The sequence below is a fragment of the Oryctolagus cuniculus genome, chromosome 7, assembly GCF_964237555.1.
Source record: "Oryctolagus cuniculus chromosome 7, mOryCun1.1, whole genome shotgun sequence".
Lineage (NCBI taxonomy): Eukaryota > Metazoa > Chordata > Mammalia > Lagomorpha > Leporidae > Oryctolagus > Oryctolagus cuniculus.
In genome coordinates this window covers 93,892,265-93,905,795 of record NC_091438.1, presented here as the reverse complement: position 1 = coordinate 93,905,795, position 13,531 = coordinate 93,892,265, and the positions used below count along the sequence as shown (strand labels likewise).

The 13,531-nt window shown below is 39.8% G+C and overlaps 1 protein-coding gene across 9 annotated transcripts in view; it reads left to right on the top strand.

The window, feature by feature from the left end:
• Positions 1 to 13,531, top strand: part of NEXN (nexilin F-actin binding protein) — a 58,979-nt gene that overhangs the window by 16,477 nt on the left and 28,971 nt on the right. For 5 of the 9 annotated variants that reach the window (XM_008265033.4, XM_008265032.4, XM_070078197.1 and 2 more), the window contains exons 2-5: positions 4,658 to 4,733; positions 6,078 to 6,269; positions 6,799 to 6,877; positions 6,960 to 7,108. In XM_008265033.4, coding sequence (XP_008263255.1) covers positions 4,658 to 4,733; positions 6,078 to 6,269; positions 6,799 to 6,877; positions 6,960 to 7,108 — 496 coding nt within the window. The remainder of the gene's footprint in view (positions 1 to 4,657; positions 4,734 to 6,077; positions 6,270 to 6,798; positions 6,878 to 6,959; positions 7,109 to 13,531) is intronic. The other 4 variants (XM_070078196.1, XM_008265034.4, XM_070078198.1 and 1 more) reach the window with 1 other exon arrangement.

The following is a 13,531-nucleotide window of genomic DNA, read 5'->3' as shown; positions in this document are numbered from 1 at the left end:
GTGTTGCTTTATTTGAAAGGTAGAGTTACAGAGAGAGAGAGAAAGAATCTTCCATCTGCTGTTTCATTCCCCAAATGATCACAATGGCTAGGCTGAAACCAGGAACCAGGAGCTTTTTACGGGTCTCCCACATGGGTGCTGAGACCAAAGCACTTGGGGCATCTTCCCTTGCCTTCCTAGGTATGTTTGCAGGGAGCTGGATTGGAAGTGGAGCAGCCAGGACATGAACTGGTGCCCATATGAGATGCTGGTGCTGCAGGAGGCGGCCCAACTGAGCCTGGAGGAGTTTTTTTTTTTTTTATGAATGAGCAAAGAAAGTAGTTTCCTGACCTCGTTTGAAGATGCTGTAACACTTCTGAAATAACAACAAAAGACTTAGAATATTAATTAAGCTTCATTAATAAAGCAATGTCAGAGTTTGAAAGAGTAGGACAATGCTATCACACTGTGCTGCATACTGCAGAGAAATCTTTCAGGAAAGGAAGAGTCGGTCATTGTGGCAACTTCACTGTGCCCTTGCTTCAAGAAATTGCCACAGTCACCGCAACCTCCAGCAAATACCACCCTAATCAGTCAGCAGCCATGAACGTGAAGGTAAGAGACCCTCCCATGAGCAAAAACATTAGGACTTGCTGAAGGCTGTATAATTGTTCATGTTTAAACAATAAAGTATTTTTATTTTTAAGTTCTATTTATTTTGAAGGCAGAGAGAGAGAAAGAAAGAGAGGGAGAGAGAGATCTTCCATCCAATTGATTCACTTCCTAAATGGCTGCAACACCTGGTGCTGGGCTAGACTAAAGCCAGGAGCCAAGAGCTCGATCCTGGTCTCTCATGAAGGTATCAGGAACTCCAGCACTTGAGCCATCATCTGCTGCTTCCCAGATGCATTAACAGGGAACTAGAGTGGAAGCAGAGTAGCTGGGACTCAAACCAACACTCTCATATGGGATGCAGGTGTCCCAAGTAGTGGGTTTATCCTCTGAGCAATAATGCAACGCCCACCCCCCGCAATAAAGTATTTTAAAATTAAGATATATACATTATGTTTTAAGACATAATGCTTGGCCGGCACCACGGCTCACTAGGTTAATCCTCTGCCTGTGGCACCGGCACCCCAGGTTCTAGACCTGGTTGGGGTGCCAGGTACCAGTCCCGGTTGCTCCTCTTCCAGTCCAGCTCTCTGCTATGGCCCGGGAGGGCAGTGGAGGATGGTCCAAGTGCTTGGGCCCTGCATCCGCAAGGGAGACCAGGAGGAAGCACCTGGCTCCTGGCTTTGGATCAGTGCAGCGCACCAGCTGCAACAGCCATTTTGGGGGTGAACCAACGGAAGGAAGACCTTTCTCTCTGTCTCTCTCACTGTCTAACTCTGCCTGTCACAAAAAAAAAGACATCATGCTATTATATAATTAATAGAACACAGAACAATGTAAGTATAACTTTTATATTCACCACGAAACTGAAAAGTTTCTGTGATTAGCTTTCCTGTAGTATTTGCTTTATTGCAGTGGTCTATAGCCAAACCTGCAGTATCTCTGAGGTATGCCTACAGTCTCCAGTTTTTTGCTTTACTATATTGCAGTATTTTAAAAAATCATTAAATTTTATTTATATATATAAAACTTTTCATTATGAATGACTTCATCAAATTAGAATTTATCAATCTGTAAGTGAATGGTACTTTAAAATGTTTAGAAGTGAGGCAGGTGCTGTGGCAACACACCTGCTGTGTGGGCATGCCATAGACTTTTCTCTCTGTCGCTCCCTTTCTCTGTTTGTAACTCTACCTCTCAAATAAATAAATAAAATCTTGGGAAAAAGAAAAGAATGGCCTTGGAGGTAGAAAAAGACTACGGACACATTTGCTTAGGTGGGAGATCAAAACAATGGAAGGAGATGGGAGGCCAGAGTCTGAGGGAACCTGCAGAAAGAAGGCTGTGAAGTCTAAAGGAGAATTTTAATTCTGATCCATGATTACTATGTATTTAATACTCTCATAGTGGGCCCAGTGTTGTGGGACAGGTAAAGCCACTGTCTGCAACACCAGCATCCCATATGGGCACCAGATCAAGTTCCAGCTGCTCTACTTGCCATCCAGTTCCTTGCTAATGAGCCTGGAAAAGCAGTGGAGGATGACTCAAGTGCTTGGGTTCCTGCACCCACATAGGAGATCTTTAAGGAGTTCTGGGCTCCTGGCTTCAGCCTGGCCTAGTTCCGGCCATTTCAGCCATTTGGGAGTTATTTTAAATTGTAAGCTAATTGAGTTAGGCACTGGAAAGGTACTGATTGTCCGTAATCTGTGAAGGGAACATGAAGTCTACCAGGTATACAGATAGAAATTTGAGTGGATATTAGAAAGTGCAAGATACAGGTTGAGAATGGAAGTCACTGGTATGAAGAATCTTAGTTGGAAGGTTAAGATGTGTGTATGCTGCCTTTCAATTTTCAGTCATATATGGTTGATGTTAGAGCCTTACCCGGACCACTTAAAGATCAGGTTCCAAAGTTTTGTTGAGAGCTTTTGCCAAGAGACTATTAACACCATGAGAATAGGTACAGTGTCTGTCTATTCAGTGCTGTAATATCAGTATCTACAGAGTGCCTGATAACCACTTGTGTAATAACTGGTGTGTTCTACTTATAGCATATCCCTGAATAATGATAATCATGATAGTCATACATTAGATCCAGACTATCCTTAAATGTTTATAAAGGGGCTGGCGCCGTGGCTCACTTGACTAATCCTCCACCTGCAGTGCCAGCATTCCATATGGGCACCAGGTTCTAGTCCCAGCTGCTCCTCTTCCTGTCCAGCTCTCTGAGAGTGGAGGATGGCCCAAGTACTTGGGCCCTGCACCCGCATCAAAGACCAGGAGGAAGCACCTGGCTCCTGGCTTCAGATTAGCACAGCACTGGCCATAGTGGCCATTTTGGGGGTGAACCAACAGAAGGAAGACCTTTCTCTGTCTGTCTCTCTCTCACTGTCTAACTCAATCTGTCAATAAAAAAATGCAAAAAAAAAGTTTATAAAGTACTTCAGGTGGCAGGGTTTACTTATTTAGCAAATAATTGTTACAGCCTCATATGTCTCCTATATGCTAGTTACATGCTATGTGCTATGGATACAGTGGTATACAAAATACAGTCTCTACTTTAGAAGACCTCACATGCTGGTAAGGAGCTGGTCAGGAAGGACTCATTACCGTGCCTTGTGGTGGCTGCTACAGTCGAGGTAAGCGCAGAGCGCTATGGAAGCACCAGAGCAGCACTAAACTAGTCTGTAGAGTCCAGTGACAGTTTATCCAAGAACAAAAGAATGAGGAGGAGGTAGCTAAGTGATAAAGGCATGAGAAGAACAGCAGGCTGGGGGAGTTGGCAAAGACTCGAGTTTGCCAGTATTTCAGTACGAGTGATAGAGTGGAAGGGAGGTGTGGAGAGAGACGAGGCTGAAGCGCTAACCTGCCAGAGTGTACTGCCTCACTGAGGGAGAAGTGTAGCATGAGAAGAAAAAGGCCAATGCAGAAACCCAGGGCAAACAACATCTAAGTGGAAGAAAGAGGTTAAGAAAAAGTCCTCAAAGTCGGCAAATTGTGAGAGACATCAAAGAACCGGGGGGAGTGGTGTCAAAGGATCAAGAAAGGGGAATCTCAAAGAAAGGAGGGGTGATGGAGTCTATCAGGCATAGCAGTGCATTGAGAAGGAGGGGTGTGTCCAATTCTATTTGACAATATGCAAAAAACATTATTCTGCCTGTTTCATTTATAAAACTGAAGTTCATAGATGTTAACCAGCCTGTCCAAGGTCACATGACTAATAATTGACCTCAGCAGGAGCTCTAGTCCAAGTTTACCAGCTCTGACTCCAGTGTTTCTTCCACTGTCAATGTCGTCTTAATCTGTGTGGAAAACCAATAATTAACTACAAAATTATCATTAGGAAATAATGGAATATTTCCAACCAAGGTCATTAAGTACAAAAATTTAGTAGAAGCCAGTGGTTTGAGCTCTGGCTGCTCTGCTTTCAATCCAGTTCCCTACTAGTGTGCCAAGGAGAGCTATGGGTGATGGCTCAAGTGCTAGGGCCCCTGCCACCCATGTGGGAAACCCAGGTGGAGTTCCTGGCTCCTGGCTTTGGCCTGGCTCAACCCTGGCCATTGCAGCCATCTAGAGGGTAAACTAGCGGATAGAGGATTTCTCTCTATCTGTGTAACTCTGACTTTCAAATAATAAATAAATCTTCAAAAAAAAAAAAAGAAAGTTGATAGGGTTATTTTAATATCAGAGAAGTCCAAGATAATGAAGTAAAAGAAGAGGAAAATTTTACTGATGAAAGAGTCAATTCAAATTGAAAGATCTTACATATCAATATAATTATATTATAATGTGTAGGAAATAAAAGAACATGAATTACACAAAACAAGAAATTGATATTCTAATTGCAGAATACACATTCTTTTCAAGTGCACGTTAATGTGTTCACCAAATTTTTCTGGGGTCTTTTAACACCATGCACCTCATGTACACTTAATCTTGGGAAAAGGAGCTGAAGGTTATAGCAATTTATTACTTGCTTGCCTTTTTTGAGAGACAGCATTCTCTTTGTATTTATAAAAATATATAATATTAAAAATTCTTATACAATATTAAAATATTTTTTCAGGTGCAAAAATTTACAGAGCTTCATCAGCCCAAGACCACACAGAGCAAACATGAATGACATTGCCCAAAAGGCTGAGGTAAGTCTCAAAGGTTAAAAAAAAATAAAGAGAAAGTGGGGTTGGCTGCAGAATTGCTGAAGGGACACTTGTGTGATGGAAAGATCATATTCAAGAATTCACAATAACCACATCGAGATGTAAAACAACAAGATACAATTCAGGGACTGGTTTGGGTCAGTATTTTCATCTGGATTCTGATCTAGGGAACATGATTACCAAATTTGTGAATGACAGTTAAAAGGGATGTGAGATCTAGCATCTGGAGCAGAATGTTAAATGTCCTGATGAATCTTAGAAATTATTCTTTCAGTATTAAAAAAAAAAACACTTGACTTATGCTCACAGGAGACAGTGGTCATTCGCTCTCCGTTGAATAGCCTTCTTAGCCCATTTGTCTAGCAACTGCACTAGCATTTCTCTTAGCTTTTTTCTAGTTCTTGGCTGTAGTTACTGACAGTTGCAGTAAGACACGCCCCCTTGCTGACACCCCAAAATTATAAACTTAAAAACCTTACTAGGCCAAGGACACATAGTAAATTCTAGAATACAGGCTGGGTATGTCTCAGACTCATTCAACAGTTTCCTGTCACTAGACAGAAAGGTTTGGTGTGCTGCGGCGCTGAGGTTTTCTTTACCGGTTAAGAAATTAGCTTCCTTTACAAAAAGACACCAAACATTTGCTTTCCTGGTTTTACAGAGGAGGGAGTTCTTCTACAGTCTTCTACCAGATAAGGATTTTCCTCTTAGGGGCTCCTACTGCTTACACACGTTTATCCTGGCTTAGGGGGTTACCGAGGGGCAATCCAGCGTAATAACATAAATCGCTGCTTGCACACACAGACTCTGGTGCTCCTCAGCTGTAATCAGGAGTGGAGGACTGGCCTTCAGGTTTGCTCATATTAGATATGCAGCCAGCAAGAACGTAGTATGCGAACTAGGCTTCAGACTTTAAACTTTCGTTTGGTTCAACTGAAATTAGTCTTGGCAACTTTTAAGCAAGTGATGTTTTAAAATCTGAATCTTTAATAATGGAGTAGGACAATATGATGTATGTTGTTTTTAATTAGATTGCAGTATTTGATTTTTATGCTTTACTGGCCTTCAGCTTTAGGAGAATGCTAGACTGAAGATGAGACTTCTTAAGAAGAACTTTATAAGATTCCTGCTCTCATATTTCCTGTAATTTCACTCTTCATATTTAGGTTTTGGAAAGGATCTAATCGGGTTGTGATGGTCCAAATAAAGGCTTCATACTCGTTTCTGTTTTCTGTTTCAATAAGTATTTTTGTATTGCTTATTTTTATCTATCTTTATCTAATTTCTTCTTTTTTTTTTCCTTTCTCCTGTTTTCTTCTAATGAAGATTCTGCTTTCCTCATCTAAACCTGTCCCAAAAACCTATGTGCCAAAACTTGGCAAGGGTGATGTAAAGGATAAATTTGAAGCCATGCAGAGAGCCAGGGAAGAAAGAAATCAAAGGAGATCTAGAGAAGAAAAGCAAAGAAGAAAAGAACAATATATTAGAGAGAGAGAATGGAACAGGAGAAAGCAGGAGGTTATTTTATTTTATTTTATTCTTGTGCAAAATTCATTTTTAAAATTTTGTTTTATTGATTATTTATGTTAACCATATTTCATATTAACTGTAACTAAAACACCTTTCTGTGATTGTAAACTGTTTGAACTCTGGATATACAGTAGTCCCCCTTACCTGTGGTTTCATTTGTCACTGTTTCAGTTACCTGCAGTCAACTGTGGTCTGAAAATACTAAATGGAAAATTACAAAATAAGCAATTCATATGTTTTCACTAACTTTTATTACAGTTTTTTAAATAATTATTCTATTTTATTGTTAATTGTTGTTAGTCTCTTTTTGTGTCTAATTTATACATTAAAATTCACCAGATATGTATGTATAGAAGAAAACATAGTGTATATCTATATATGTCTTGTTGCTATCCACAGTTTCAGGCATCCACTGGGAGTTTGGGGACATATCCCCTGAAGATAAGGGGGAGCTACTGTAATATTACTTAGCCTAATTTTTGGACATATATTTATGTTCATTTATTTAACCATCTAGATGAAAGAAATGCTTGCTTCTGATGATGAGGACGAGGTCTCTTCTAAAGTAGAAAAAGCTTATGTTCCAAAGCTCACAGGTAAGAAACCTGAGTAGGAAGTTGCGAATGAAACTACCAGAGAAAGAAATACGGTATCAAACATCTTCTCATATATTCTTAGGAACTGTTAAAGGTAAATTTGCTGAAATGGAGAAACAACGACAAGAGGAACAAAGGAAGAGGACAGAGGAGGAACGGAAGCGCAGACTTGAGCAGGATATGCTAGAAAAGAGGAAGATGCAGCGTGAACTGGCAAAGAGGGCTGAGCAGGTACACACCAGCACTAAGTAGGCTTTGCTCCAGAAGCTAACTGTATAACATAGAACTAACTGGTATGTTGCTTAATTAAACCATTTGAATACACAGAAGCTATTAGCAGCTAACCTGAAAATAAGATCTTAAGTAAAAATATCTAAAAATCAGATGCATAGGAAATAAAGCACCAAATGTGGCTATTTTATGGTGGAATGGTGAGATGCCTTTTGTTACATGTGATCTTATTCTGTCCACATTCTTTATTTTTATTGACATGTTAGAGACTTTTACAAAAATGTTAGACAATTTCACATGTAAACTATCACATGCATCTAACACAATGTTGGTCTTTTAATAGCAATATTTAGCAATATTTGAAAATGCTAGTCCTTCAAAGCAATACTTTAAGTGCCTTAAATCCATTTCCTCTGTTTCATTCAGTTTTCACTATGTTTCTAAAAAGAAAAGTGACAGGATACGCAATACATATACAATTCTTGCATGCCAAAGAAATTTATTTATCCCAGTTTTGTAACTAACCACTTTTATGGCACAAATAGCCATTTGTGTAGTGGCTAATGATAACATAAGCCAGGTGAACTGTAAAAAAGAATGGAAATTTTCTATATTTTATTTTACACTTCTTTATCTGAAGGAAAAATACTGTATCATACTTCCCTTTCTAGTCATTAAAGATTAGTATTTATTTTGCAGTCAATTTTCATGAGAATAAAATTATAATATTGAGTATTATTATAAATTATATATATTTTTTTCTTTTTTAAAAAGATTTATTTAAGTTTTACAGGTTTCATGTGTTTCATATATACAGATTTAAGAACATATTTACACTTATCACCTACACTCTGTCCCACCCAGGCTCCAACACTTCCCCCACCTCCCTCTCACATTCCCACTCTTAATTTTTACAAAGATCTATTTTTTTGTTTTGTTTTGTTTTGTTTTTCTCTTTTTAAAAATTTTTTTTTATTTTTAACTTTTATTTAATGAATATAAATTTCCAAAGTACAGCTTATGGATTACAATGGCTTCCCCCCCATAACGTCCCTCCCACCCGCAACACTCCCCTTTCCCACTCCCTCTCCCCATCCATTCACATCAAGATTCATTTTCGATTCTCTTTATATACAGAAGATCAGTTTAGCATACATTAAGTAAAGATTTCAACAGTTTGCTCCCACACAGAAACATAAAGTGAAAAATACTGTTTGAGTACTAGTTATAGCATTAAATCTCAATGTACAGCACACTAAGGACAGAGATCCTACATGAGGAGTAAGTGCACAGTGACTCCTGTTGTTGACTTAACAAATTGACACTCTTGTTTATGGCATCAGTAATCAGTAATTTATCCATTTTAGTATTTTTTTGTTCTGGTACCATTGGTTGAACTCTGTAATTAACACACAATTATTCTTAGGTGTTTAAATTTTAACTGAAAAGTGATCCCTGTTAGGAATTTGGAAAACATTATGCTGAGTGAAATAAGCCAGTCCCAAAGGGACAAATACCATATGTTCTCCCTGATCGGTGACAACTAACTGAGCACCAAAAAGGAAACCTGTTAAAGTGAAATGAACACTATGAGAAACAGTGACTTGATCAGCCCTTGCCCTGACTGTTGATGAACAACTTAATATGTTATCCCTCTTAGTATTTTTTTTTGTTTGTTCTACTTAATACTTTTGGTTGAATACTGTAATCAATACACAATTCTTCTTAAGTGCTGAAACCTAACTGAAAAGTGATCACTGTTAAATATAAGAGTGGGAATAAGAGAGGGAAGAGATGTGCAATTCGGGACATGCTCAAGCTGACTTACCTCAAACAGTAGAGTTAGAAACATTCCAGGGGATTCCAATTCAATCCCATCAAGGTGGCATGTACCAATGCCATTTCACTAGTCCCAGTGATCAATTTCTATTCACAATTGATCATAATGATAGGACTAAGAACCAAAGGGATCACATAAACAAGAATAGTGTCTGCAAATACTAGCTGATAGAATAAAAAAGGGAGAGAACGATCCAACTTGGGAAGTGAGATACGCAGCAGACCCATAGAATGGCAGATGTCCTAAACAGCACTCTGGCCTCAGAATCAGCCCTTAAGGCATGCAGATCTGGCTGAAAAGCCCATGAGAGTATTTCAGGCGTGGAAAGCCAAGACACTCTGGAAAAAAAAAAAAAACCTATAAATTATATTTTATAAACATAGCTATGGAATTACATTTATAATTATACTATTAATTATAAATAAATACAATTATAAAAATAAGTAATTAAATATATGGTGTTTGGCAGAAAATAATGAGTACATACATTGGTATACATATTTTGAGATTTGCATCCATTTCCAGCACTGATTATTTTCTAGACTTTAAGACACACTACAGCCCCAAGAATAGAATATGTAGACACTGATTTCTCAAAGAAAAACTGTGTGTGTTGAGGAGATGTGCTTAAATATGATGAAAGCATAGGATTCTTAGAGATGGAAGCAAGATTATGAAAAAGAACCACTTTAGCAGCTCTAAATAATTTCTACATTGCAGGGTACCATAGATTCCTGGTTAGTGATTTTTTTTTTCTTATTCAATCATTTAAGAATATGTAGGTAAACAATTAATAGACATTACATCTTGTAAACACATAAAGCCTAGCTTTAAAATCTAAGTATATTTTCCATTCAAATCTAATATAATGTAAGGTATCTGAATATAAATATGGCATGGCTAGTCAAAAGGAATCTTTGTGTTTGTTTGCAAAAATGCACTTGTACAAATCCATGTATAAGAATGCTGTGAAAGGAATTTCTGGTGCAGAAGTTTGGCGCAGCAGTTAAGACACCATTTGGGATGCCTGCATACCATGTTGGAGTATCTGGGTTCAAGTCTTAGCTCTGATTCCAGCTTCCTGCTAATGGTCATCCAAGAAGGCAGTGGTAATGGCTCAAGTGATTGGATTCCTGACACTCACTTTGGGAGTCTTGGATTGAGTTCCTGGATCCCAGCTTGGGCCTGGCCCAACCTTAGCCATTGCAGGCATTTGGGGAGTGAACCAATGAATGGGAGCTATCTTTCAAGCCCACAAAATAAACAAACAAAAGTAACTTTTAAAAAACGGAAAACAATGTGACATAAATTTTTTAAGATTTACTTGTTTGAGAGGCGGAGTTTCAGACAGAGAGAGGGAGAGGTCTTCCATCTGCTGGTTAACTTCCCAAATGGCCACAATGGCTGGAGCTGGGCTGATCCAAAGTCAGGAGCCAGGAGCTTCTTCCAAGTCTCTCATGGGGATGCAGGGGTCCAAACACTTTGGCCATCCACTGCCTTCCAAGGCCATTAGCAGAGAGCTGGGTTGGAAGAGGAGCAGCCGGGACATGAACTGGCCCCCATATGGGATGCTAGTGCCGCAGGTGGAGGCTTAAGCTACTATGCCACAGTGCTGGCCCCTAAATCAAATTTAAAAGGAGGGGGATTCCTGAATCAGGAGGTTGACCTCAAAGATAATTGCCATTTCTGATAGTCTAGCTTTTATAATGAGTTAAAAATGAGTAGATGTTGTAGACTAGATGTTGAACCAAAGACCAATGAGATTTGGGAAGAAACTTAATTTGATATTATCTGGTAATCTTTGAGGATACCCTGATGGAAAAAGTTAAAGTCTATCAACTTAGGGGCCGTGGCTCACTTGGTTAATCCTCTGCCTGTGGCGCCGGCATCCCATATGGGTGCTGGGTTCTAGTCCTGGTTTCTCCCTTCAAGTCTAGCTCTCTGCTGTGGCCCAGGAAGGCAGTGGAGGATGGCCCACGTGCTTGGGCCCCTGCACCCGCATGGGAGACCAGAAGGAAGCACCTGGCTCCTGGCTTTGGATCGGCGAATCTCCGGCCGTAGTGGCCATTTGGGGAGTGAACCAATGGAGAGAAGACCTTTCCTTTCTCTCTGTCTCTCTCTCTCACTGTCTGTAACTCTACCTCACAAATAAATAAATAAAATCTTTTAAAAAAAAAGTCTAGAAAAGGAGAAGTTATTGGTGGGGGAAGGAGGTAGTGAAAAGAGAGAGCAGAAAACAAAGTTGATTTGGGGAGGAGCAAAAGGAGTTTTCTTTCCATGAAATGAGAGAAATAGTTGCAAATCCATTCTTCAATTGCAGCTTCTGAAAGTCATAACATTTAAAAATATTTATTTTCATTTTATTTGAAAGACAAAGAGACTGAGCAGGAGGGAGAGATCTTTCATCCACTGATGTACTCTCCAAATGCCTGCAACAACCACACTGACACTAGGAGCTGGAAACTCAATTTGTGTCTCCCATGGGAGTGCAGGGACCCAAGTAGTTGTGTCATCACTGCTCTCCCAGAGTGCTCAGTAGAAGGAATGTTGTATTCAGAAGTGGAGCAGGAACTGAACCCAGGCAGTCTGATAACAGATGTCGGGATCTCAAGTGGTGTCTTAATCACTGTGCCAAATGTCCACCCCATATTAATTGAATTTATGAATACCTGTTCTCTGTGAGTATACTGTCACCATGGCCACTTAGACAAATTCATCTTTTTCTTTGTTTATTGAAAAATTTATTCTTCTGACTTTGTTGTTTTGGTAATGGTTCAAAATAAAGAAAGGAGAAAGCAAAACCAAAAATTATCTATATACTTTTACCATAACGTAACACATAATAAAGATCTGGGAAAGTTGTAGCAGCAAGGTAAAGAAACCTGGGATCAAAAAATTTAGTATTAGGGGACTGGCTTTTGAGACCTAGTGGGTTAAGCCTCAGCCTGTGATGCCAGCATTCCGTATGGGCTCTAGTTCAAGTACTGGTTTCTCTACTTTCAATCCAGCTCCCTTCTAATGTGCCTGGGAAAGCAGCAGAAGATGGCCCAAGTGTTTGGGCTCCTGCACCCATGTGGGAGACCTGGAAGAAGCTCCTGTCTTCTGATTTTGACCTGGCCCAGCACTGGCTGTTGTGACCATCTGGGGAATGAACAGAGGATGGAAGATCTTTCTTTCTCTGTTTCTCCCTCTCTCTCTGTTAACTCTGCCTTTCAAATAAATAAATAAATATTGAAAAAAGAAGAAATTTAGTATTGGGACAGGTGCTGTGGCAGCAGTGGGTTGAACTGCTACACAGGACTCCTGCATTCTATACAGGAAGGAGTGCTAGTTCAAGTGCCAACTACTCTGCTTTTGATCCAATTTCTTGCTAATGCACCTGGGAGACTGGAAGTGATGGTTCAAATACGTGGGTCCCTGCCACCCATGTGGGAGACCTGAATGGAATTCTGGGTTCCTGGCTTTGGTCCGGCCCAGCCCTGGCTGTTGCAGGCATTTAGGGAATGAATCAGTAAATGGAAGATCTTTCTGATACTCTGCCTTTCAAGTAGATGAAAGTAAATAAATAAGTATTAGGGGGAATAAGGCCTAAAGGAAAAGATGAAAATTTTGGGAAAAAATTGATTTTAGTATTTCTCCTTTACTTTCAATGTCTGACTTCTTACTATATCTGCTGGATCTTTTTGAGAGATGAACATGGTTTTAGTGTTTAGTATTCTTTTGAAGAGAAGTAATTCTGTAATTATTTTATCGTTAAAAATTTTCTTGGAGGAGGGCGTTTGGCTTAGTTCATTAAGCCACTGGTTAGGTTGCCTGCATCCTACATTGAAGTGACTGGGTTCAGTGCAAGGTTCTGGCTCCTGATTCCAACTTCCTGGTGATAGGGACCTAGGAGGCAGCACTGATGGCTCAGATGATTGGGTTCCTTGCCATACACATGGGAGGATGGGATTGAGTTCCTGGCTCCCTGCTTTGGCCTCCTGGCTGATGAGAGCATTAGGAGGAGAGAAACAGGGGATGGGAACACACATACACTCTTGCCGTCTCCTTCTCTCCCCCTCCTTCACTTTCTTTGCCTTTGTCTGTTGAAAACAAGAAAATTTAAAAATGTTTCTCAGTATAACCCATCTTCAATAAAACCTTCATCATTGACATAGTAAATAGTGTAACAAATAATTCTGTACCAAAGCAAATTATCCTAACAAAATTATTTCATAGAGAACAAAGTTCTTCTGAATAAAACTACTGGGGGTGGGGTGTTTGGCACAGTAGTTGGGACGCTGTCTGGGATGCCCACATCTGATACCAGAACCTGCTTCAAATCCTGGCTCCTCCACTTCCTGCTCAGCTTCCTGATAAGGCTTATCCTGGGAGGCATCAGATGATAGTTCAAGTGGTGGCTCTCTGCTACCCAAGAGGGAGACTGGGGTGGAATGCCTGGCTCCTGGCTTTAGCCTTGTCCTGTCTTGGCTATTGCTGACGGATGGAAGATCTCCCTTCTATCTGGTTCTCACTCAGTCTGACTTTCTAATTAGCAACAACAACAACAAAAATGAAAGAAAGCTAGAAAAAAGCCAAGTTAT